The following is a 26135-nucleotide window of genomic DNA, read 5'->3' on the forward strand; positions in this document are numbered from 1 at the left end:
GTAAATGTAGAGCACTGTGCTGTTGTTCACTCCTCCCTAAGGGTGCAGCACTTGGGAGAATTTGTACAGAATGCAGCCGAGGAAGGGAGAGAAAAAAAACAAGAAAATGGCATTTTTCAGTTAATACTTGTTTATTATTATTTATTAATTTCTTTATTTATTTACCTGAGGCCTTATGCTAAGGTGACATAATTTCTGGAGTGCTTTAGGAGTACTCTCTTTTCTGACAAAACTTGAAAAATTCAGTGAAATTAACCCATTAGTCAAAGCTCTGTTTTAAGTTGGCAACTGGAAGCAGAGTGGTTAACACTGCTGCCTTTGGACCTAAAGGTTGTAGGTTCAAGTCTCTTTAGCAAGGTACTCACCCTATATTGCTCCAGTGAAATTATCCTACTAGGTAAATAAGTATAAGTTGATTTGGGGAAAAGTGTTAGCTAAATGAATAACTAACATGTTAATTACCATAATTCTTTATGGAGGGGAAAAAAAAAAGAGTTGGGTCCTGGATGGAAAATTTGTCACCTGAAATTAATTTTAAAGCCTAAATGAAAAGTATGGAAGGACTCATGTTGGAATTCTGTTCCCACTGCAGTTCCTTTGAGGAAGGTACTTACCCTCAAGTGCTCCAGTAAAAATTATCCTGCTGCATAAACTGGTAAGTCATTGTCATTTATACATGAATTAATAGTGCAGGTGTTCAATTCTGACCTGGCACCCACCAGTGTTGGATGAATCCATTCTGATGTTCTTGCCTCCTGAACTCAGCTCCCAGGCAAGCTGATGGAGAGCATGGGGGAGTTTGACCGGGAGTGCCCCATGGTGAAGCGCTTCTGCCAGCAGATGTCGGAGGATGATTTTGAGCAGCAGGGACTGAGCTACACTCAGCAGGCCCTGGAGGAGCTCTTCAGCGCCATGGAGCGACAGCCCAAGCTGTGCGAGCGCGTTGTCCGCAAGCGAAAGCAGGCTGAGCTGGAGCGAGGGACCCCGGGCGTGAGCATCAAGGTGAGGCCCCCCGAGTCCACATGATGTCTGGTGGAATCGGTTACTAGAAACTGTTGATGTTGAGCAGTGGATGGTGTTGCGATTAAGGAGCTTAAAGCCTAAAAATCTCAGGAATCACCCCTCATCTTCTCATTAGATGTTCCCAGATTACCTTAAATCTTTCAACCTCTGCAGTGTAGCGTTCAGTCTTCACCGCAGGTGCCAGTACACAACCATTGCTGGTGTGTGTTCGGTTCCTCTGGGTTCTGACCCAGCTGGGTACTATCATCTAGGCCAGGTTCTTCAGCGTGGTGGAGGGCAAGTTGAACCGCTGCAACACAGTGGGGCCAGATGAACTGCGGGACCGAGTGAGCCAGTTACGTGCAGAGATGGAGAAGGTGCAGGCGTACGCCCAGGGTGAGTGGTCCTTAGCAGCCGGAGACCAGCTTTCGCACACGTTTCTGGTCACAGAGACATTCTGTTTTTATTTAGTACTTCACAATTCAGAGAGGGATTCAGCAGTTCTGAATGACAGAGGGAGGTAGTTCCACCACATTAGAGCTAGAACTGAAAACCTTTGTGCTTTTGATTTTGGACCCTTTGTGCGTGGCACCACCAAGCATAAAGGGGTGAAGGAGCGTAGCGGTCTGGTTGGGGTGTAGCGAGTGATCAGGACTTGTAGAGACATCTGGGAGCAGATCTGTTGATAGTTTTGTAGGTTGTAACCATAATCTTGGATTTGTTGGGGGCAGCAAAGGTAGCCTGTGGAAAGGGACAAAGAGAAGGATACGTGGGAATGTTCAAATTGTCAAACACAATTTGTTCAGCAGCGTTTTATATCAACTGGAGAGGTTTGACAGCAGAGGCTACAAGTCCTGAAAGGAGAGGGTTGCAGCAGTCCAGCAGGATATTACCATGGCCTAGAAGTTTTCAGGAACAGATACATTTTGTAAATCAGGGATCGCTATATATTTAACAGTTGATGCTGAAGATGTTGGAGGCTGCTGGAGTGTGTACATTTTCCTTCAGACAACATCATGGCCTCTTAGTATGGCGCAAACAATAGATCCACATGTCAGAATTGCAGATGCATGCCTTTACTGTGGTATTACCGGTGCTGCTGCGCTTCTACAGAAGCGAAACGTGCCTCAAGGTGCACCTCCCAACACCCTCCGGAGAAGAGGGACATTGTGTTGAGCACCATGGCCAGACAGGAAAAACTCGCACCTCCGCTGTGTCCTGGAGCTTCGTCCGTTGCTCCTCCACCTCCTCCACCGCTGCCCCCTCCTTCAGGCTCAGCGACACCAGTTCGAGACCACGTCAGCCATCAGCAGGTGACTGCTTGCTTCTCTCATCTTCGTGTCATTGCAATTTGACAGTTTGCTTTAACTCCACTGTGACGTGGTCCACTTGTAGCCCCACTTCTCTGCATCAGCACCTACCTGGAAAGGGCAGGGCTATCCAGTCATGTCCCTGCAGAGGCTGCGTGGTCTTCGGCTTTCTTCTGTGTCCCAGCTCAAAGATCAGTTATTATAAAATTGAATGCCAATAAACCACACACACACACACACACCATCTGAACCGCTTGTCCCGTACAGGGTCACGGGGAGCCAAAGCCTAACCTGGCAACACAGGGCGTAAGGCTGGAGGGGGAGGGGACACACCCAGAACGGAACGCCAGTCCATCACAAGGCACCCCAAGCGGGACTCGAACCCCAGACCCACCAGAGCAGGAGCAGGACCAGGGCCAACCCACTGCGCCCCCCCCAGCTAATAAACCACTTCCTTTGAAATGTATAAATCAGCACATGACTGAGAAGTCTCATTAACTGAAACGTGACTGGACACGCAGACTAAATGTCTTTATAAGAAGAAGTGTAATAGGGGATTTGCTCTACTGGGACTTTTAATGTCGTGCTGGAAATTCAGCAGGAAATGGCAGCTGGAGTGGTCCAAATTTTAGAGTGATCCAAAATTGTGGCTATAACACAAGTAACAGTACAGTAAGCAAGCTGGCAACAGTGGCGATGAAAACAAAAACTCCCAATCGCAACCAAAGTCATCTTAAAATCTTTAATATATCCACATCATAATATAGAAATATAAGGTATCACTATGCCCGTAGAGGTGTCTGTGACTAATCCATGTCACTTTTTCCTCTGGGCACCGTCAGGTAGCAGCTACACCGGACATACTCTCCAGTTACGGTCTCTCCCGACTGAACAGACCTGGAAGGTGCGTGAGTGTATTCTTGAACAGCGTCCAGTGATGCAGATGGTGTGTTTGTATTCTTACTGTAAACTGAGGTTATGATCCTGATTTTTTTTTTTTTTTTTTTGAGCAGCTTCATGGATCCCAACACTCCGAAGCCTGACCATAGAGAAGGCTCTCATCCCCACCTGGACATCCAGACAGAGCTGCTGGCTTACAATCCAGCCAGGAGGCTCAAGGCCACGGGCGTCAGCAGGTGAGGCCAAAGTACCTTCCAGGGGCATCAGCGGGTCAAAGCTTGTGAACAGAAAGGAGGACTTTTGTGTGGTGTTATGTAAAACAGCAGCTGGGTTTTCCTACCCTACCTCCACCACGTATTCTACGGTAGCCATCTCCACTTCCTTTCTTCCACAGGAAACTGATGGACATTGGCAAACACCTTTCATTCAGACCACCTAAAAATGTACATGTACTCTCTGGAATAAATATTTAAAAACTACATATCAGACTGTCTTACTTTGAATTATAAGTTTTATGTCTTGGTTTTGTCAGATCTCCAGGGGGTACGCCCACAGGAAGGCCACCCATCAGAGACCTTGAGGGATCTCCCATCTCTAACTTCAACACTGCTCTGATCAACAAATTTAGGAATGCTCAGAGTCCCCTTGCTGACCCTGGGGTCCCAGACCCTCACGAGAACTCCGACAGCGAGGATGGCTTCGCCACACCCCCGGCTTCGCCCTGAGTCGTACCCCTCAGCTGATCCGGTGGGTCTCACTAGCTTTCCGTTGGGACAGTCATCTCATACTTCCTACTTGATGATGCGCTCCTCCACCTTCATTCATGCTAATATGCATAAATATGCTATTTGCACACTGTTAATCTTTTTACAATCTTTTTCTGTACAGAAGTACTGAGTCAGGTCGTCCCCTTTCTCCGCTTTAAATTTCAGCATTTTTCCAAAATTCCTCATTTACTTATATGTGTTAAATGCCTTTCATTAATCTTTTTTTTTTTTGTCCTTGCATAAAGTTTGCAGTTTCGATGCTGACTGACCAAAGGCCACTACTAATACTATTTTTGACCAAAATTTACGACTGTTATGCTGTGTGTTGCAAGATTTTTTTAGAATCATTTTGTAAATTTGGGAAAAAACGTTGTTTTATCATTGAATGTACACAGGTTACGTATAAAATTACTTTTCTGAATCACACGTTTCACTGATTTTATTTTTTTATTAAGTCAGTAAAGTGGCATGGAAGGAAATCCACAAGAGTGACAGGCCTGAGGTTTTAGCACTTCTCTGCCAAATCTAATGTAACAACTGCTCCATCCTTTTACAGACAGGAATATTCCCTCTATTCAGCAGACCCATATTTAGGGACAAGTGATGTAAAACCACATAAATCTAGGCAGTCCAGTGTTTGAATAAAGACCTCTATAAACAGTTTAACAGTTACACTACTCACCATCTTTATTAGAACCAAAATGTGTGTGTGTGTGTGTGTATTCTACCATTATTTGCATTTTTTCATGATACATCTGAACATTGCACTGTACCCTGCCTTGTATTCAGGAATTTCCTCTTTCACCAGGGTTAGATTATAATTATATATATGTGTATCACTGCCCATTTCCCCAAAACTGTTGTTAATATTACTGTGATCTTCAATTCACTAAAATGAAATGATGCTTTGGGGAGCTGATCCCAGACCAGTTAAGGCAACAGTTAACACACACACACACACACACACACACACGACCCCTGTGTAATTTAATCCTGAGATTTCTTGCAACATGATTGATTTCCCTTTACCGCCAAAAACAGCCACAACAGATGCACAGTTGTGGCACAGTTTAGACAGGCCTGTAGGTTTTGGTGCCTTGTCTTATCACTTGGTGTAGAGAGGAAAAAAGTCTCCGCAGCCTCTGAATGCCTCACTGTAACTAGATGGCCTCGTGAGGGAGTCATAGCGTCAGGATGGCAGGCAGAACTTCTCCACAGCGAGCGCTCACTCGTACCGAGGCCAGGTGGTCCGCCCTGGTGGGACCGATGTTCAGGATGGCCACGGGGACCTTCCTCTCGCTGGCAGCCAGTAGGAACCGGTATCCAGAGAACACCTGTGCACGTAAAGGTGGGTGCAGAATAGTCAGCAAGTTCTTTATCAATGCTGAACTTTGGGGTGCCAACTACAGCACGAGAGAATCCAGCATCTCCCAAACTCCTTACGTATCATTGCTGAGTCGTTTGATCCGGGTTTACCTAATCTAAAAAACTATTTTTTTTTTTTTTACCTTGAATGTGTGAATATTAAATTAACACTTGCTCCTCAGGTGCAAGTAATTGAATTATACATTTAAAAAAAAAAAATTTAAAACATTTTAATTGCACATTTTCTTCGTAGTTCTACATTCTAAAGTTTCTGCTTGTATTGGTTGGAACACACCCCGTTTTTACAAACAGGCAGTAAAATGCACTAACACAGACTGTGGGAGTGAACTGAATTATTGTATTCCCAGTGTTTACAGCTCATTTCTGGTGTTTGTGCATGATGGTGATGATGATAATAATAGTGGAGTAAGAAGTGTCTTGTTACCATGGAAACCAAAGTACAGATAAATAAAGCTGAAGTGGCTAGATGATTTCTGCTAGCTATAACAAGCTCTTGGAAATTCTCTTCTACTGATGGGATGTAATTATTCAGATTTAAACAGACCACCCAGACAGGCTACTTGTCACACACCTGAAGTGACGAACCCGCAACCAGCACGCCGTCCGACTCCGCCAGCTTCTGGTGAACGAAGCGTACGGTGTCCCGATCAACCGTGTCGCCAAAAAATGTGACCTGGGGCTTCAGTATGCCTCCGCAGACTTCGCAGGATGGGACCTGGAAGTGCTGAACCTGCTCGTCGGTGAGGAAGACGTCACCATCGGGCGCTACACCCCCTGCATCAGCTGCCCAACCTGGATTGAGAGCCGCAAAGCGCACCTGCAGGGCCTGCCGGGGGGACACGGAGCCACAGCCAAGACACACCACCCTATAGGGTCACCACCAACATATCACATGTCAAACTTTGGCACTTAAAATATTCAAGCCACAGCAAATACATTTATAAAAGAAACCTGTGGAAAGAGCAGTTTGGATGCCCCATGTTTAGAGCCCACCTGTATGAGCAGCAGGATACAGCGATGTGTTTCCCCCAATACACATGTATATCCAGCTGCGCTTCTTCCTGCAGCCATGTGTCCCTATACCCACCTGTGTGTGCAGCCATGCAGCTCGGTCAGTTGCTGACTCCCTGCCTTGGAGTGCAGCGCATCCACGTTCTGCGTCACCAGCCAGTGCAGCTTCCCCGCAGTTTCCCAGCTGCGCAGCGCCACGTGAGCAGCATTGGGCTGGTGGGAGGAAAACAGTGGCCAGCCCACGTAGTTCCGTGCCCAATAGCGCTGGCGGGCCTTGGCGTTACTTAGGAACTCGGAGTGCTGCATTGGCCGCCTGTCTGTACGGGAGTACAAGCCCACGCCCTCCGAGCGGTAATCGGGGATGCCCGACTCAGTGGAGAGCCCAGCTCCAGTGATCGCAAACAGCCTTCTGGAGCGAGACACAAAGTTCTGAAGCTGCTCCAGTGCCAGTGAGGAGATGGGCAAACTGGCTGGCACAAAGTCCAGGGTGCTGGCAGCCATGGACCGGAACCTTATGTGGCCCGTTAGCTTCAAAACCCATCTTTGAGGCTGCTGCATCTACACGGAGGACACACAACAAAAGGTGGACACAGCCCAGGAAACCAAAGGTGAGACCTGTATGTTCCAGCTCTCGGTCAGATATATGTATGAAAGTGGAAAAATGTATCGTTGCTGAATGAAGAGTCTTTAGGGACTACAGCTGTGGCACTGCAACAAATCAGATTCTGAAACTTGCACCATTTTTAAAATAGTGTAATTTGGAAGAAGTATTTTCTCAAGGTGCCCCACAATAGGCTGGTGTCCCTTCCAGGCTGCATCATGACCTCTGTATGGAGGATAGGCTCCAGACCACCGCAACCCCAAACTGGGCAAGCTATTACTGATAATGGATCTTCTCAAGAGACAGTATCCCACAGGGTAGCTGATAGTGTAGTGGTTAGAGCTGCTGCCTTTAGAGCTGAAGGTCACAGGTTTAAATCCCACCTCCACCTTTAGTACCCTTGAACAAGGTACTTACACTTATTCATTTAGCTGATGCTTTTCTCCAAAGCGACTTACAACGTTAAGGTATTTACAATTATTTAGCCATTTAGACAGCTGGGTAATTTTACTGGAGCAATTTTAGGATAAGTACTTTGCTCAAGGGTACTACAGCCAGAGGTGGGATTGAACCTGCAACCTTGTAACCTTTGGGTTCAAAGGCAGCAGCTCTAATAACTGCACTGCCAGTTGTCCAATTTTAGGTACTTACCCTAGAATTGCTCCAGTAAGGTTACCCAGCTGTACAAATGGGTAAGTAATTGTAAGTAGCTTAACATTCCAAAGTTGCTTTGGAGAAAAGCCTCAGTGAAATGAATAAATGTTATGATTCAACTGCCTGCACATCTAACCCTCCCATGAAGAATTAAATGTTACCACTCCTCTAGTAAATCTAAGACAACCTAACATTTCTTAATCCAGTTCTTTCACTAGTTTTATACCCCGGACTGCAATATTTGGAATTAATCTTGAACACAGTTTGTGTAACTTCTGATGAACTGTGTGTTTTGTTCCTTTGAGAGTTTATCTCTAGTTATTCGAAGGCTTATGTCAGATTTGGTCACTCACACCTCACTCTGACCGACCTTAGTCTTAGAGCCTCATCATGGCAAGAGCCTGAAGAGGAGTCTAACATCATCATGTCACTATCGTGTCCCTATGACTGAGGACACTAATCTAATTATTTCTTCCAGAAAGTTGTAGCTCTTCTTTCACTGCCCGAGTCCCAACATGATGATCATGATCCACGATTTGAACAACACACAGCACAGGTAACACAGTCACTCGACTCGCCAACATTCATGAATGATTCAAACAGCGTGAACCGAAATGATACAAATACAAATATAGCTCACCTCATCATCAGACTAACGCGACACTAGACATCGTGAGATTCGAAATGGAATATTACTGAGTCACAATTATGAATGTACAGGGAAAAAAAGTCCTTATGTTACACAATGAGCAGCCAGCTTTCAGTGGGATGCCGGGATTTGTAGTAGAATCGAATCAGTCGCGGAGCGAAGACGGGTGTCCAGTGGCATGCCGGGATTTGTAGTTTAATTTGGTCTGCGCTGACAACAGATCGGAGAATTCACGGTAATGTTTTTATGTTCGAGCTCTGCGAGTACTGTGTAGCATTGAGCAGCCAGTGGTTGAACTGAAAGGGTCCACATTGAGAGAACGCGGCGTACACAAGAGGAAACAATAACGAAGGACCTCCGTTTTATTGATCCATCTATACTTTGCAAAACAAAAGTGCTGGTTTCTGCGTCGCTTCAACGTTGTGAATATCATCATGTCAAGCGTTGTGAACAACCGCTTGTTCCGAGTGGGGTCATGGCCGGGGCGGGATGCCAGTCCATCCCAAGGCACCCCAAGCAGGGCTTGAACCCCAGACTGGCCACACAGAGGGCACTAACCAAACCCACTGCAACACTCTGCCCCCCCATCTTGTGAGTATCATTCATACACAAAATTCTAATAGAACATTTAAACCATAATTTATTCAGGATACAAACTTTCTATGGTGACATTCTGTGCAGAAGGTCCCTGGTGTCTTTGAAAAATAAAGCTATAGAACAAACACTGACCCTGGGATGAGCAAGGAAAACTGAAAATGGTGATTATTTGCAAAGCAATATTCAGTTTGTGTCATTAATATATGAAGTTCATGGAAATGTCATACAATTACTGGCCAATCTCAAAGGAATACAAACACATGAGACACTGTTGGAAAAAAATGGGAATGGCTATGTGCTTCTGATTACTGCCAATATTCACAGCTGAATGTAGCACCTGGGGCAAATTAAAACCCACAGCTCTCATATCAACCCAATAAACCACTGTACCATCCCAACACCATGCAAAATATAACTGTAGTGACAACTTGGATCTAAAGCACCACCATCGTATTAAATTAATATAGGCTTTAATGGTACTTTTTCCGTGCAGTGGAATGTCATCCCATCAAGGGTACCCTGCTTCATGCTGTGTTTTTGAAATCAGCTCCAGACCATTGTGACCATGAATTAATAAGCGGTTAATGAGAATGTATAAGTTAATGAATCTTAGCTTTTTAAGTATACATTTCAGATTTTTAGATTTGTTCAGTTTAATAGAAATCTCTTAGACAAACAGTGAGTTTTCAAATATATAATAAAATTAAAAATACATTATTGGATTACACATTTCCATGCTTTTGAGAAGACCTTTAGAATGTTATTTTGCAGGGATAGTTCAATTTGTAAGTAGTGCTTCTTAAGGACAATTATGTAGAATTCATCAATTGAGACAGATTCTCTCAAAGTTATTGCCAGTATTGTTATCCTTACATATTTTATTACGTTACTAAGCTAAAGTTTGCAAGTCTTTGAAATTAAGAAAACAAACTCAACACATGTGAAACTCATTGAGACTTGGCTACATAGTGTATCAGGTTACATCCCAGTCTTCCTGCTTCTACACTAAAGCACGATATACTAGGACCTTCAAAAACATGGCTGCAGTGCTGCTTTGCGTTACGTCCCCCGGTGGGATGCTCAGAATATGCTGCATACATCACGGTGGCAGAACTCCAAGGTCTCTGCAAGAGGAGAAACACGTGCAGAAAACATGTGTCCATTCCTCACCGATGTGACTTTTTGCACAGTCTTACAGCATATAGCAACACAATGAAAACGGTTTAGTTCTGCATCAAGTGGGAAAAACAGGACCTCCCTCGGTCTGAAGGAGTAGTAGTAAGGATGACCCACCAGCGCGTGTGCAGTTGAACACAGCCTCGACAGCTTCATGGAACTCCTCCCCCAGGATAGTGCGATAGTCCAGGTGGCTGGTGTATATCAGGCAGCGAGTGGCGTCTTTGAAGAGGAGGTCGCTCTCTCCGTACGACTGCGACTCAAAAAGCTGGAATTCCAAGTCTAGGTGGGATTCCAGAGTCTCCTGTTTGAATGAGAAGCAGGCAGTGATGTGTTCCAAGGTCCAGCTTAACAGTCCGCATCACCTGTGGAATCCTGAGCATTGGTCTAACCTGCGACTTCATGAGGAAGTTGTACACGCGGCTGGTAAGCACAGGACGGGTCATGATCACGCTGGGCGGGATAGCTCCCAGGTGGCAGCTCTCCCACTGGGACAAGGGGGCCCGTCGCCCATCTCCACAGAGCAGCTCAAAGTCCTCGGGCAGCCAGCCCTCAGCCCAGCCACTGGAGCTCAGCCCTGCAAGAGAGGAGTACCTTTGTTGGGTACAGCAACTTCCACAAATGGGTCAGTGTGGCACAGCAGAATGTGCTGGAAAGCAGCTTTTGGTGTGTTTTAGTGCTTAAAGCCATTGCCTTGCAATCAAAACACCAAGGTTTGAATCCCGCCTCTTGCTGTTGCACCCTTGAGTGAAGCACCTACCCTAAACTGCCACAATAAAATTTACCCATCTCCATAAATCGGTACAAACCTTGCAAGTCACTTCTGAAAAAGGATGAGCTAGATTGAAAAATCATATATAGATAAGTAAATAAACTATTTACAGCTGTGGCATTAGATGGTCTGTACCACCCTGCTATGTAATGGGACAACTGTAGTGTACACTGTACTAGTGGATTATGCTTTAGGACATTGTTTTGTTAAGTAGTATGTGAAGGTTCACGGTAAGGTGAAGTGGGTATCATGTATCCAAACATGACGTTATTTTCAAGGACATTTCAGCACTGGACCACTGAGTGTACCATAGTGTGCAAATCATGGTCTCACCATGAATGTTGTCCTCTAGGTTGTGCTGCTCCAGGAAGGCCACATCACCATAGCTCTTCCCACTCGGGTCTCCAACCAGACACCTGAAGATGAGACCTTGACTGATGCCCTTCCCAGCATGCACCTGACACACACTTCCTTTTCCATTAATCCCTCACTGTGCTTTCCTGTGTCCATTTATGTTTCAGATACCTACAAATTATTATAGCATACAGGGACAAAGGGTGGAACAGTGGTAAATTTAGTGAACCTGTGTGTACACACACATTTTCTGAACTGCTTGTCCCATACGGGGTCGCGGGGAACCGGAGCCAACTCGGTAACACAGGGCGTAAGGCCAGAGGGGGAGTGGACACACCCAGGACAGGACGCCAGTCTGTCGCAAGGCACCCCAAGTGGGACCCGAAACCCCAGACCCACCAGAGAGCAGGACCCGGTCCAACCCACTGCGCCCCCCTGCTGTGTGTACAATGAAGCTAAATCATTTCTCTTTATAGAGCACAGTGGGAGCATAAAGATGTAAAAAGAGTTATGCGAATTGCTTTGAATAAAAGCTTTTGCCAAGAAATCAGGTGACATTCCAAGTATGATACAAGTGATACAGCCAAATCTGCAAAAACACACTTTTAGTATCATATAAACACATGGCCAGTATTGTAGAGCTTACCTCAAAGCTCCCATGTTTCCATAGTAACGCTCATTGTGATTGTCAACACAGCGTTTGCTTCCAGGCTCCACCTTGCCCCCCACGCATACTTTGCAGAGCCCTCCCTTGGAACCAGGCAGACAGCCCTTCCAGAACACCTGGCTGTACACTGTCACAGGGGCAGGAGAGGGTGGGCCCAGGTAAGGTGGCTAATGGGCAACGTGGCACCTGTGCTACTGTATGCTGCTCAGAAACAAACAAGATTTTCCTTTCCTTCCGTGTATGTGTGTAACCAGATTTGTAGTTAAAATGACCCTCTGAGGGAAGCCTTGGTATTTTAATTTTGTGGAATTGCTGAAAAACAACAGCTGGTAGTATTGTGGTTAGAGTTGCTGCCTTTAGACCTAGAAGTTGCAGGTTTAAATCCCACCTCCAACTGTAGTATTCTTGAGAAAGGTACTAACCCTAAATTGCTCCAGTAAAAATTACCCCGATATAAAAATGGGTAAATGATCTTGAGCTGCTTTGAAGAAAAGTGTCAGCTGAATGTGACTACAGTTTAAATCTTTGATTTAACTGTATGTCGGTGTCAGGGTGTGTGAGTGTGTGTAGGTTTTTAGGCCGTTGTTAGACTGCTCTCTACACTTTAGCTACATTGAATTTGATAATGTATATGATCTAATGATGTTGCTGACTTTGTTTCCCTCATCACCAGTGTAGTACCCAGGGTGGGATCACAGGGGGCACTGCTGTTGGGCTGGGACCCAACAATGTGTCTGGCAGGGAGCAGCCAGCCAGCTGGACTGTACATGTGACCATGGCAGGAGCGGCGGCCCTCCAGGTTCTCGAACAGCAAGTTCTTGCTGGAGCGCCGCACCACTGCCACTGCGAACATGGGCAGAAACACTGCAGAGACACGAGAAACAGATACACACAGCGCGTTTTCTTTAAAAGACACCAAAATGTGCAAGAGAACATACGCTGTCCACTTAGTAACAAACCCTGATGCAAAACTCAACTCACTTTCCTCGCCATCACTCTTAAAGCTGGCGATTTCAGCAGTTCTGTTTTTCCAGGACAAACACTTCTCGCCTGAGAGACAGACAGACAGAATAAAGAGAAGACAAACACAGAGTACAAGTCCAGGTCACTGCAACCTCAGTAAAGCAGAGAAACACCACACTGTCCACTTTACTCTCTTAACAAGTAAATCGTTCTCATTTCTGCTGTTATTCATAAGCTCTGATTTCAGTTTCTTTCTCGCTACACAGTATCATGAAAATTCATGCGGACGCTGCTTTTCTCATATCAGTGAGTAAAATCCAAGCTGAAACAAAACCAGCACACACAGGGCTTGCTAAGGACCTCGGAAGGAGAGCAGAGATCCACAGGAATGATCCAGCCCTCAGTTTCACCCCCCCCCAACGCAATTTCATCTGTGCTAACGACTGACGACCCTAACTACTCATGTACCCTCCCCGAAAGGGCATCTGCTCCCTAAGAGCATACCATATGGCTCTACTCACTAGTACAGAGTCCCACCCCCTTTCTGTAGCGCCACCCACTCCACCAAAGTGTGCAAGTCTATGGTTTTACCGTAGTATTCTGTTGCCACTGGCACCAGGCCACACTTGCCCGCAATAAAAGCGTGGGTGGCGTCCAGTGAAACAGCATCCACTTCATCCCTCTGTGGAGACAACCTTTCTGTAAAGGCCACCAACTCCTGAAACATGGCTGATCGACTGAAACAGCAGGTGACACAGTGGATAACAACATGAATAGGATGTTACATTTTTGTGGATGTTACTAAACCTGAATTGGTTTGATTTAAAAATCCAGCAGTTCAGACCTCCAGGTAAACACCTGAGGTGACTGAAGGTGAAACCACACACACACACACACACACACACACACACACACACACACACACACACACACACACACACATATAAATTGGGTTTAAGGACCAAGGAGCACAGTCACATATGACGACACAGCACATCTTGCCTTGATCTTCTCGATGCAGTTGCTCATGGAAGAAGCCCTAACGCAAACCAGCGGATCCGACTTGACGCTCAGGGCCCACTGCTCACACTTGTGCTGTTCGGCAGCACTGATGCAGCACCAGCGGATCACACTGTCCTCCAGTGTGCTTCCTGAGTCACAGATACAGTAACAGCACTAATACACTACCTAGAGCACCTCACAAATTAATTATATTTACTCTTTTAGGTAGCACTTGTCTCCAGAGTGACAGCATTATTGACAATGTTTTACCTATTTAAACAGCTGGGTAATTTTTTTTTTTTTTTTTTTTTGCAGGAGCAATGTAGGGTAAGTACCTTGCTCAAGGGTATTACAGCTGCAGGCAGGATCCGAACCTGTGATCTCTGGGACCTGAGGTAGTCGGTCTGCACCACACTACCCGTTACCTCGCTGTACCTACCCACATACACTATGTACAACATTTAATCTGGATCCTATTAAAGTCTCACACACAATCAGCATAACACATTGACACTTCTGAAGTGGGCTAGGGGGGCTGTGACCTAGAAGTGAATTGTGGGTAATACCTTCATGCCTCAGCCCCTTCAGCAGAGCCATGTAGTCCAATCCCAGAACCTGGCTCATGTCGCTGTCATCGTTCAGAATTGCCAGTTTGTGCGTTGCATCTTGGAAGAGCAGGTTGCCAGTGCCATAGGGGCGTGACTCAAACAGCTGGAATCGCTCCCTCTGCCGCCCTTGACGACCGAAAGCCACCTGGTAAAACGGCAGGAAGAGCACAAACAGAGGAAGGAATAAGATGAGTGAAGAGACTGGGGGTTTCAATTCCATACTGGTCAAAGAACAGGAAGCTAACTTAATACCGTCTGGTTCCATTTCTGGGAGGAAAGCAGACATTATTTTCATCAGTATTCACCCAACGGCAGGTGGCGTAATGGTTAGCAGTGTCACTTAGCAACCTGAAAAGCAATGTTTGAACCATATCTCCTTTTCTGGGACCATGTAGAAGGTCCTTACGCTAATTGCTCTTGTTGTCTAAGTTGGTAAATAACTGTAAGGAGCTCAGCACATAAAAATATTTTACACTGTAAGTTGCTTACTAAATAACCAGTTTTTATTTAAAAAAAAAACTAAACTATATAAGTAAATATGTCACCATGTTATGCACTGTTGATAATTGCTCATAACACAACCAGCTTGCACTACAATATTATTTTACCCTGCTTGTGTAATGTTATGATGTCCAGGAGGAGTGGGAACTCAGTAGGCCTTGGACCCCCAGACACCCCAGCATACTGGCTTTTTTCACACACTTTTAAAACTGCATGTCACTAACTCCTTGTGTGTCCATTGCTTACTTTACTTTTATTCACCCTGAATAGGTCTTATGTCCCATAATCGGAACAGCTGGTAGCATAGTGGATAGAGCTAGTGCCTTTGGGTTGCAGGTTCAACCCCCCTCTAGCTGTAATACCCTTGAGCAAGGTACTTACCCTAAATTGCTCTAGTAAAAATTACCCCACTTGATAAATGGGTAAATAGTTGGAAGTCGGGAGAAAAGCATCACCTAAATGTAAGATGTTACGTTATAGAATTTAAATAAATTGACTGCACCCTGCTAAGCATATCTAAATATAACAAAATAAGTAGTTAAGCATACCCTAGAAGAGAAGAGTCAAAGGGCACACTAGTGGAGGATACTCGGGGTGTTGTGGCTTTCACCGGACAGTACCTGTATTGTGGTGAGGAACTTGCGGATGACTCTGCGGTAGTTGAACCGTGTGACAACCCCCCCGCCAGGCCCCTGGCCCAGGTTACAGCGGCCGAAGTCGCTGAGTGGGGCCAGTGAGCCGTTTGTGCAGAGCAGCCTGTAATGGCCCTTCTCCTGCTCTATGAATGAGAGTAAGACAGGTGATAGTTGATAGGTGGAATGAGGGCAGGATGAAGACGGAGAGGAGGATGAGAATACACAGGTACAAAATGCATTGAATTACAATAACTAGTCAGCTGCTCACAAATGCATGTTTCAAAGCTTCAGGTTAAGAAGATGGTCACACCATATCCCTTCTGATGTAAGCAGACAGAAGTCCAATAGCACTGATATTAGCAGGGAACTAACCAGTAATACTGGTCAGATATGGAATATGGAACAATATGGAATATCTGGCTCTGTTTCTGCCTCCAACAAAAAAATTCAAGAAAGTCGTTCAATTATACTCTTGTGTTCTCACAAAGCATAATGTCCCTATATTGGGCCTTTCAATACAGTGCAGCTTTCCTGGCAAACACCTCCGTAAATATACTCACTTTTTCCAGATACTGCAGTAACACAGAAAACCAGGCTAATGAGTAAAACTTCTTGAACTGCTGGCCAGAGCCAGGGCCTTACCATCAATGTTCTCCAGGGCTATGTGGTCCACAAATGCCACATCCCCTTTGCCGGTGCGAAGACATCTGTGAGCAGACAGAACTGAGTTGACCTGTGACACTTACACTAACCCTCTCACATCTACACACATACACACACTTATGCTCAGTAACGAGACAGGACAGGACAGGTACTTTATTCATCCCTACTGGGAAATTCACACACACAGAAACTTAACACTTGACATGCAACAAGGTGCACAGCTATATCCAAACAATATAATAAATAATTACAAGTAGCCATTAACAAAATAAAAAAAACAATATGGACAATTTAAAATTTAAGTTAGAGATACTAGAGGATTACACCAGTGCAACATCTCCAAGATCACGAGACACTTCTCTGCTTCTCAGTGCTGAGGAGATGACATGCCCTAGAGAAGTATCAGAAAACACCCCCAAAACCACAGCCACGGTCCGTTATGGGTTTAGATTTTAGCTTGTGTTCCTTCTTGGCAACGGCTATGAGCACATGCACAAGGACATAAACATACACATATGCCAACAACAGAAACAGGGGCCACTGCTGACCTTAGGGCTCCCTGGCTGTTGAAGAAGGGCTCATTGTGGGAGGTCTCACAGTGGCTGTTACGGTGGGGGACATATGACTTCTCCCCCTGGCACAGTGCACACAGGCTGGTTGCCATGGTTCTGGTGCCTGGAGCACAGCTGGCATTGAAGAACTCGCTGACCACTGACAGGCCAGGAGAAAACGGGCACTTTTTAGTGACACACTTCCAGTAAGCAGTGCAACTTTAGAGTAACCCCCCCAAGGTCAAAATGCAGATGTTTCACCAAAACACACCACCATAACTTCTCTTAACATGAACATCACTACTGTACCTGATTCTCCACATCTGAGTCAGATTTACCAGGACTATTCACTTTGATTTTCTTATCCCTCCATTTCACACGCATACCCTGGCTCAGGGGCTGCTCCTCAGCCCAGTGCAGGTAGTTGCGGGAGAGCAGGAATCCAAGTGGCAGGTTCCAGCCTGCGGTCCAACGGACACCGCTGTGACAGCTCCGGTGGCCTTTCAGCGAGCGGATGTTCAAGTCGCCATTCCTTACCACAGCAACAGCAAACACACAGCCCCCTGGACACACACACAGACACACACAGGCTGTGCACTAACTCCACAGAAACGTCTAGTGAGAACTCCATGGTCTACGAGGTTAGCGTAGTGGTCAGAGCTTTCAAATTTCACTCAAAGGACCCAGGTTTAAACCCCACCTCCAGCTGCAGTACCCTTGACCAAGCTACTTACCACCAACTACTTGAGTAAAAACTACCTGACTGTATAAATGGGTAAATAATTCGAAGCAGCTAAGGACTGTAAGTTGCTTTGGAGAACAGCATCAGCTAAGTGAATAAAATGCTACAATGTGTGCACTGCTGAACCTCAAACATATCATCTTATAAAAATCCCACTGATACATCTATTATACGCACATGATGCCTGCATGTACACACACCCTTAGTTAAGGTTTCACACACTGTATATCGATGTTTCCAAAGGCTGATTCTGATTAGATGGAGTCGGGAACACAAGATAATGGGCCACAACTCTGCAATTTTGTACTTACCATCTCTGTAGATCTCCTTGGCGACTGCGGTGAGGTCAAACTGCTTCACTGCTGTGTAAACCTCCCCGGCGTCCAAGGTAACGGCATCAGCGCGGTTGGCCTGCAGGTACAATGACAAGCACGCGTTCACCCACCGACTGCTCCAGAGAAGCCTGTCAAAGAGAGCGGGAACGGGACACACGCTGACCCAGATCTTGCTTATGCAGTCAGCCGTGCTGTAGGCCCGCACGCAGGACATCCTGCCGAAGGTGGCCAGCACTCCAGGGGGCAGCACTGTTGCCAGGGCCTTCGCCAGATCAGCACACTTCTTCTGCTCCGCTTCTGACACTGTGCACCAGCGCGTCTTCTTACCTGCAAACAGGTGTGCGTCACTACGCCTCTCATTTTACAGTCATAATTGAACACTAACCCCTCCTGACAAGAGCTACAGCGCAAACTAGTAAAGATCCCTCATGTGTACCTAGATATAGTTGATCATAACATCCAAGCAGAAGGAGACATCTCAGTTTACCCGACTGCGGTTATTTACCTTTCACTGAAATCTTAACTTTAAGGTGATTTTCAAAAATTGTTGTGTTTCTCCCCAAAAACCTAAATGTGAAAAGACAATATCATGTTGATAAACACTCGCTGTAAAAAGGATAAAATTACCTTTATCATAAACAAAAAAAAGCACAGAAATTTTTTGTTGGTTTTAGTGAGGAAATAAAACTAAAAATTCTTCCACTAAAGTTAATACCTGTTTTTTTATTATAATAAATGCAATTATTAGTTAATAATTAATTAATATGTAATTCAACTGTGCTTGATGAAAACTACAGAACCAATGCCTGCCAGTAGGAAACCATGTTCTGTTGATTTAATACCATTTTGACGCATTAATTTAAGGGGTCAAAAAGAGAGGCCTGAAAAAATGAACAGAACATCACCGGACGCATTATTTGGACTTCAAATTGAAAAATAACGAAATACAGATGCCCCTGTTTTGTTACTAACCGCAGGACGGTAAAGACAGTGCTTACGGAAACGGGCTGGTATTGGTAAGGTTGCTGGGTCGAGTCCCACTCCCGCCCAATGCTGTAGTAGTGTAACTAACCTACCTAGTAAATTATATACTGCGTAACACTGGGTGAATATAGTAAAAATAAAATGAAGAAAAAAAAAACACTGCGGACAAAATTAATAAAAACGATTGATTTGAAACCTGCAAATTAGGAGCTCTACAGACACAGAGTAACAGTAAGTTAACGTAAAACGATGTAGGTATAGTACAGGCACACTGTATGAACTTGATAAGTTGATTTACACCACTTCCAAAAACCTAAAAGACTTAAAAAGTTAGAATAAGGCGCTAAACTGACGAAAGGTGCGAATTCAGCCGGAAAGAACGACACACTCACTCAGTAACACGTAACCTACCCGAAGCACGAGAGCAGCACGCGCAGGCGACGAGCGCGAGGATGAAGAGCCGTTTCATCGCGTCCTGACGAAGAGCCCGAGCGACAGATCAGATGACGGCGGGGTTCGTTCGGCAGCTCGCCTCTCCGCGTGCGACGCGGAATTCAATGTGTGTGAAGTGCGAGTAAAGTTTAGTAAAGGTGCGTTTCTCGCTGCGCTGCTCTCGCCAAATGGAAAATATTTTCCGTTATCCATGGCATTTATTTTGCACCTGGAAACACACATGTGCGACACATTGCGCTCCGCTTTGAAATGGTACCATACGCTTCGCGTGTGCTCTCATACTTAAGTTATTTTCGATTTATGCGAGAAGCAAACCGTCTCTCGTCTGGCGAATTCGCTCTCACGGTAACTGCAACTGCTGGGAGTCGCGTGAAAGAATGCCTGGCGCGCGCGCGCTTTACTGGACTTCGCGCGTGTTTTTGCTTCGGCGATCGCAGAAGAAGGAGCTGTTCTTGAAGAGTGTGAGATGCGGTCTGGGTTCCAGCTGACACGTTGGAGAGCCCCCCCGCTCCGCAGTAAGCATCCGAGCTCTGATTGTTTCACGTTCTCCCCGCGTTCAGCCCTGTACCGAGGACCTACTACTCTGTCAACCTATTCGCTGCAAATGCACATTTATTAACTTGTCAGACGCGTTTCTTCTTCGTACAGCGAGTAAATAAGTGAAGTGCGTCTCACCAGCAGGTGGTGAGTTTTAGATGGGGGGGCATCACGTGATGAGACTCGGACGATCAGGGTTGTAATGTGATATAAAGAGTTCTAACCCCCCACTAAATGCTAATAAAACAAGGAAATTCCATGTGTAGAAATAGTCCAAGGTACAGTAAAACCACGCAGAACTTAGACAATAAAATTAAGAGTAGCCATTAATTATAACTGATAGTCGTTAATAAATTAATAATAATGAAGAAAGCATCACGCGGCTCTTCAATTTTTGTTCAGTCGGCTTAAATGTTTGCCCAAGTACTTACTGTGTCAAACCAATGTACCAACTCCATTGTGAACATCTTACAAGACTCAAACCCTGACCAATCATCCTAAGCGCAGTGAGCTTATTCTGAGACCCAAACCCACATCAAAACATCTTAATGCAAGGCAACTCCATGTATGGGAAGCATAGCAGCCCAAGATAAAGTGAAGAAATGTAAAATTTTATTCTTTTCAGTCATGACTCTCTGCTTTTGCAAAGTGTACTTAAATATTAATTTACTTGAAACCTATTGAAAATCATGCATGTGTGCCATAACTGTACTTCCTGTTTTGAACCAAGCAAATGGCAGTGTGGGACTCTTGTGTCTCCACAGTGTTTCAAAACTTTGCTCCAGTTCTTCCAAGATGCCTCATGGGTATGTTGACACTGATTCACATATTGTGCCTTTTTCCACAGTATTCACACATACACACACACACACTTTCTGAACCGCTTGTCCCATATGGGGTCGCAGGGAACCAGAGCCTCCCCAGTAACACAGGGCGTAAGGCCAGAGGGGGAGGGGACACACACAGGACAGGACGCCAGTCCGTCACAAGGCACCCCAAGTGGGACTCAAACCCCAGACCCAACGGAGAGCAGGACCCAGTCCAACCCACTGCGCCACCACGCCCCCCTCCACAGTATTCAAAAAAAAGAAAATGTTTTGTCAGTGGAAATCAGGGCTTATTGTTAATGGAGAACCTGGAAAGACCCAAGTGGGAAAATATGAGTGTTTTGAGTGTATGTTGGAGAACAAGACTTGAAACTACTGAAGGAATACCAGAACTCTTCACATGTGTGTAGAGACTTGTGTGTTGGAGGACAAAGAGGTAGAGCTTAGAGTCATAAGTCCAGCAATGATATGAGAAGCCATGGAGGGAAAACAAAGATGGAAGGGAAGTAAAATATAAGCCAGGAGACGTTCTTTTGCTGGAGGTTATTTCTGAGATCGTCTGGAATTTGAGAAAGCCAACCAAGTGGTCCAGCTCCTTCAACAGATAAGAAAGACCTAGATCCTATTTTAAGGTCTCCTGGTTATGTTGAAGAGGAGAGGACAAGAGTGAAACAGCAGCTGAAAGAAATCATGCCTCATATGGCCAATGCAGGGGGATGTGGTAGTGCGGCAGCTTTGACCGGTACCTCACTGTTTGGTGGGTATGGGGGTCGAGTCTTGCTTGGGGTGCACGGCAGTTTCGTGTGCCTCCCCCGACATACAGAAGAAGGCACTGGCAATCCACTTCTGTTCCTCCCTTGCCATGAAAACCACGTGGGTGGTCGCTATGGGTCAGGTTTGACTCAACAACAACAACAACATGGTCCACGCACATGGCATGTGGTTCTGGGATTGTGGAAATGTGGTTACAGTTGATGTGAAGACCAGCAATTCACTATTACTTTAAATCATTCTTACTTGAGGGCCAGTTGGTTGGGCCCCTCAAACAATTGCACACCACTTGTTCTGATACTAGAGAGCTGTTCTGCATTTTATCTGAGCTAAACCCATATGTAAGAAGTCTTCAATCCAGATTTCCACACTCCAGTGTATGGAATGCATAGCTTTATGTTGGTCTTTTATAGGTGCATAGAAACTGCTCAGATTCATAATTATTTGCCTATGACTGTAGATATTTTAATGTATAGCAAGAATATACAACTATCTGAACCAGGATGTGTGCTTCCCTGCCACAAAGTGTATTGTGGGACATTGATTAACATCAAAGTGTCCACAGACATTTCCACTGGACTGTGGAAATCATATATTACATAGTGAAATAGGTTAGATTTGCTCTGGACACTTTGGGGTAGAAGGGACATCCTGCCTCAAAATACACATAAACTGAAAGTCTTTGACACAGCAATTAATCATTGAACTGATGATGACATTAAAAACATCATACATATGGCTGCTTACATATGGCTTTATTTAAGACGACAGAGCTCTGTGCTGTCAGAACAAGTGGCGTGCAAGTGTTTTGAAGAGGCCAGTCAGCCTTCAGATAGGGATAACTTAAAAAATAACTGCTTACTTTTCAATTTGGTTAAATAACATTTGCATAACACTACTTCTTTAGTGTAGTGAATCATGGGATTCGAACCTAGGCATGCAGACCGCAGTGGATTAGCAGTAAACCACTCAGCCATCTCATCATATTTGCATTCAGCTAAAATAAGAAGTTACCAGAATCAGGACGTAAAATCCCTACTTTTTTGACACAAGTGCCCTGCAATGACTATTTACTAAACTTAGTTAGAGACTGGAGTAACTAACGAGAGTGGGATTCAAACCCGCGGCACGTGCCCATCTTGTCACAGCTACATGGTGCAGCGATATCTAGCGACGAAGTGAGGCTTATATACACCAAAAACGAAATGGTTGCAGCTTTTGTACTTATTTTAAACGAACGTGGGGTTTTATTTAGCCATCCCAAATGTGGATTTAATTAGAAAATAACAACATACGAAACGGACAGAATCGCGCGAAAAAACTACCACCACTAGCGACATATGACACCGGAACCGGAAACTCTCTGTCGCATAACAGTTGCGTCACTGATTTTTTTCCCCCGGTTTCGAGCGTTTTGTGTCCGTTTAGAGGCGCGTGGTCGAAAGCTGTTTAGTTTCAACATTTATCTGTTTAATTTCACTTTGTTTGGTAAAACGTTGAGAATATGAGCAAAGCCCACCCACCAGAGTTGAAAAAGTGAGTATTTGCTTTCAACATTTTAAGACTCATGTTTTGTAGCGCTTCATTCAAAGTGAAATGTAGTAGTGCTGGCCAGTCATGGCTGACTAGCTGAATGCAGCCGAGTTGTTCTCAGTTGATTAAACAAGCCTGGCATCTTTCATAATCATGAGTAGTATTAAAAGGTATTATTGCCTGTTATAGATCTCGCAGTTTTGCATTACTAGCCCATCGTTGTTTTCTGCACTACTCACTTTTTCTTATTTTCCTAGATTCATGGACAAGAAGCTTTCCTGTAAGTATGAATTATTTACTGCTGTATTGGTAAATTACCCATTTATAATTGTAGTTATCTGGACGGTTGGGTAACTTTTTTTTTAATTAGTATGTTTAGGTCAGTCGTTTTGCCGAAAAAAAATCATTTTATGCTGACTAGATTAGATGAAACATTAGTTTTCTCAAATTCATATAAACGTACCACACACTATACTACTAACTTTATCTAAGCAATTTTGTGAGGACTACACCATTGATGCATTTCCTAAGAACTACATTCAAACAAGTTTCTATATTTACAAAATAAGTGTCAAAATGTATATTTTGTTATGCTATCTGTAATTCATTCATTTATTTATTAAGAACAGTTGGTCCTGGTTTTGGGTTTGACTTTATTTGCTTTCTTTGTAGTACACATTTACACCATACTCCCTTTTAACCCAGAATTGGCTCCAAATACAGATTCTAGTACCTTGGGAAGCCTGGGTAACCTGTGCAGAAACTGGATAATTAATCAATATTCATTATTCCTACTGTATTTAACACGTGTTTCCATAACTACGCTGCTCGGTCTCTAATGCATGGGAGAGCATTTGTTTATGCAGGTTGCCAAAGATGGTCAGTTCAGTGGTAAGAGTGGATTTAGCTATCAGCCATGCAATCCTTGGTTGCTAAAAAATTATATTTTTGTTGTTTCCTTGAAATGCACAGCTTTCCTACAAACAGTTTATAATAGGTAATATTGTTTCAGCACAGGCTGTAAAGGGATGTGCAGAAACTCTTGACCCCTAACACTTTCTCCGCCTCATATCCTCCATACAGTGAAGCTGAATGGTGGTCGCCATGTCCAGGGGATTCTCCGTGGGTTTGACCCTTTCATGAACTTGGTGATGGATGACTGCCTGGAGATGGGTCCAGGGGGGCAGCAGAGCACCATTGGCATGGTGGTCAGTTAATTGTTTCAGAAGACCTTTTTGTTTGTGAAGCCCACTCTTTAACAATTCAGTTTTCCTACAGATGCTTAATTTAAAAAAATATATATATTTTTTTGAAATGGAACATTACCCCCTTTACACAGCTGAGTGTTTACTCAGTCAGGTTGCTTTTTTTCAAGCATGTAACTAATGTTTTAGTGGTTTCAATAATCTTCAATCTTAAGTGTTTATGATAATGCAGTAGTGCAGATGTTGAATCAGGTGTAGCTTCATGTAGGCTATGTTTAGCCATAACTGACTTATGCGAGACCCTGAGCTTGAAGTCCTGCATATATTTGCTTGTTAGCATCCAAGATGAGCTTAAATGTTAGTGGTATTCTAGTCTGAATTGAAGTATACTGAATGTGTGTGAATGGAAAGGATGCATAGGGGCTTTTAATGTGAATTGTATCTATTTTCTGTTGCTTCCTGCTTCCTAGGTGATACGAGGAAACAGCATCATCATGCTAGAAGCCCTGGAGCGAGTATGAGAAGAACCCAGTGATGCCCTCACCTTTGTTTGATGTGAAACATTTTCCCAATCCTCTGTGCAGTTCATTCCTCTAGTATTTGTTCTCACCAAGAGCTGATGGATCATGTCTTTAGGTGCAGATATCAGTACTTTCAGCAAATGTAGTTCCAAACCTGTCCCCCCCCAACTGCTTGTAAGAGGAGTTTAATTTGGTTCTGGTGTGTGTGATGATACTATAGTTAACAATATGAGTGTGTGATTGACTTTTCCCTCAACACAAAGGAGAAAATCTTGCATTTTTGTTAAATTGTGAAAAATGTAATAAACTTTTTATATCAAACTGTTAAACATCACTTTTTAACATTCAGCATTGTAGTGGCCTGTAGTCAGTCTCTACTGCCTGTGTGGTTTTTTTTTAAGTGATTAAGTACTTTCAGTTTGTAGTTTGCTTGAAATTAAAGCACGGTGGTGTGGGGTTACACATTTATGGTAATAACTTTATGTTCCAGTTAAGCCCCATTCTTCTGCATTGCTAAGTGCTTCATTCAAATGTACCTGGATGTTGTTTGCAGTTGGTAGTTTAGTGGTTAAGGTGTAATGAAGAAGCCAGTTTGTCTATGGTGGCTCTGCTATATAGTAAAAAATTTATGGATGCTATATAATTTTGCAAAACACTTGTTTTGGAGAAATGTTAGGCCCTTTATCATGGAAAATATTGCTTGGTTACCTATCTTAAACATTAAAATTGCATTTGCCACTTCAGAGAAGTTTCCACAACAATTCTGCTGCCGGAACTTATTACTCAAGCAGTTGTGGCAATCAATGTAGTTCGAAAGGGAAACAGATTTTATATATGTTGTCTTTTTCTAAAAATTGAGAATTATTCACATTTAAAATGGTCAAAGTCCCTTAGAGCAATGCTGCCTTTCAGTGTGGGTGCTGCTATTGGAGGCTTTTGGTGTCTGCAGTGATGGCATGGTAACATCCCTAACAAGAAAGCTTAAACTTTAATACTTGCCTATGGCTCAATTTCACGCAAGCAGAGGGAGATGTCCACAGCATGATCAAAGACCTCATTCTGGATTATTAGAGCGCTGCAGCAAGACACGCACGCTCCAATACGTTGATACATGCAATTTCAATAAATGCATTTAATCTGCATGTATTGAGCGGGGTTACATCGTGTATAACTGCAAGAAGTTTGAATAAGATTTCTCGGAAAATGAGTGATGACGTCAACGCTAAATGAAGTGAAATTGGCCAATCCCGAAGTTTGTGGGCGTCCCCTAATCAAGAACTGCCAATCACAGTCTCACTACCACGCAGTCACAGAAACGTGAGATTTGTCTGGAGTACGATGACAGCAAAATGACACTGCGTTGGTTAAGTGGATTTCCAGGTTTTACAAGCTTCGGACTGTTCCCTACGTCGCTGGTCTATTCTCATTCTCGTAGTCTAGAGTTCATGAGTTTGTTTT

At 44.3% G+C, this 26135-nt stretch overlaps 4 protein-coding genes across 4 annotated transcripts; 2 read left to right on the forward strand and 2 right to left on the reverse strand.

Annotated features, from left to right (window-relative positions):
- Window positions 1-644: 644 nt before the first annotated feature.
- On the forward strand, window positions 645-4051 carry LOC108938074 (mitochondrial fission regulator 2-like). The gene is made up of 7 exons (XM_018758354.2): window positions 645-655; window positions 766-1002; window positions 1275-1398; window positions 2116-2315; window positions 3155-3216; window positions 3326-3448; window positions 3745-4051. Exons 2-7 carry the CDS (start codon window positions 781-783, stop codon window positions 3935-3937), a joined length of 924 nt encoding a protein of 307 aa, XP_018613870.1. The 5' UTR covers window positions 645-655; window positions 766-780; the 3' UTR covers window positions 3938-4051.
- Window positions 4052-4929: 878 nt separating this feature from the next.
- Window positions 4930-8406, reverse strand: sirt4 (sirtuin 4). Its single transcript, XM_018758326.2, has 4 exons — window positions 8272-8406; window positions 6453-6934; window positions 5937-6231; window positions 4930-5313 (listed from the first exon to the last, which is right to left on the reverse strand). The coding sequence occupies exons 2-4, from the start codon at window positions 6932-6934 to the stop codon at window positions 5161-5163; spliced, it is 930 nt and encodes a 309-aa protein (XP_018613842.1). The 5' UTR covers window positions 8272-8406; the 3' UTR covers window positions 4930-5160.
- Window positions 8407-9041: 635 nt separating this feature from the next.
- Window positions 9042-19551, reverse strand: sxph (saxiphilin). Its single transcript, XM_018758248.1, has 16 exons — window positions 19242-19551; window positions 18010-18173; window positions 17823-17922; window positions 17156-17332; window positions 16767-16929; window positions 16198-16262; window positions 15541-15698; window positions 14378-14564; window positions 13812-13960; window positions 13401-13491; window positions 12828-12896; window positions 12528-12710; window positions 11826-11973; window positions 11159-11241; window positions 10446-10630; window positions 9042-10357 (listed from the first exon to the last, which is right to left on the reverse strand). Exons 1-16 carry the CDS (start codon window positions 19297-19299, stop codon window positions 10112-10114), a joined length of 2226 nt encoding a protein of 741 aa, XP_018613764.1. The 5' UTR covers window positions 19300-19551; the 3' UTR covers window positions 9042-10111.
- Window positions 19552-22792: 3241 nt separating this feature from the next.
- On the forward strand, window positions 22793-24993 carry snrpg (small nuclear ribonucleoprotein polypeptide G). The gene is made up of 4 exons (XM_018758329.2): window positions 22793-22954; window positions 23209-23231; window positions 24035-24159; window positions 24627-24993. The coding sequence occupies exons 1-4, from the start codon at window positions 22923-22925 to the stop codon at window positions 24675-24677; spliced, it is 231 nt and encodes a 76-aa protein (XP_018613845.1). The 5' UTR covers window positions 22793-22922; the 3' UTR covers window positions 24678-24993.
- The last annotated feature ends 1142 nt before the right edge of the window (window positions 24994-26135 follow it).

This window comes from Scleropages formosus, chromosome 17, assembly GCF_900964775.1.
Source record: "Scleropages formosus chromosome 17, fSclFor1.1, whole genome shotgun sequence".
Lineage (NCBI taxonomy): Eukaryota > Metazoa > Chordata > Actinopteri > Osteoglossiformes > Osteoglossidae > Scleropages > Scleropages formosus.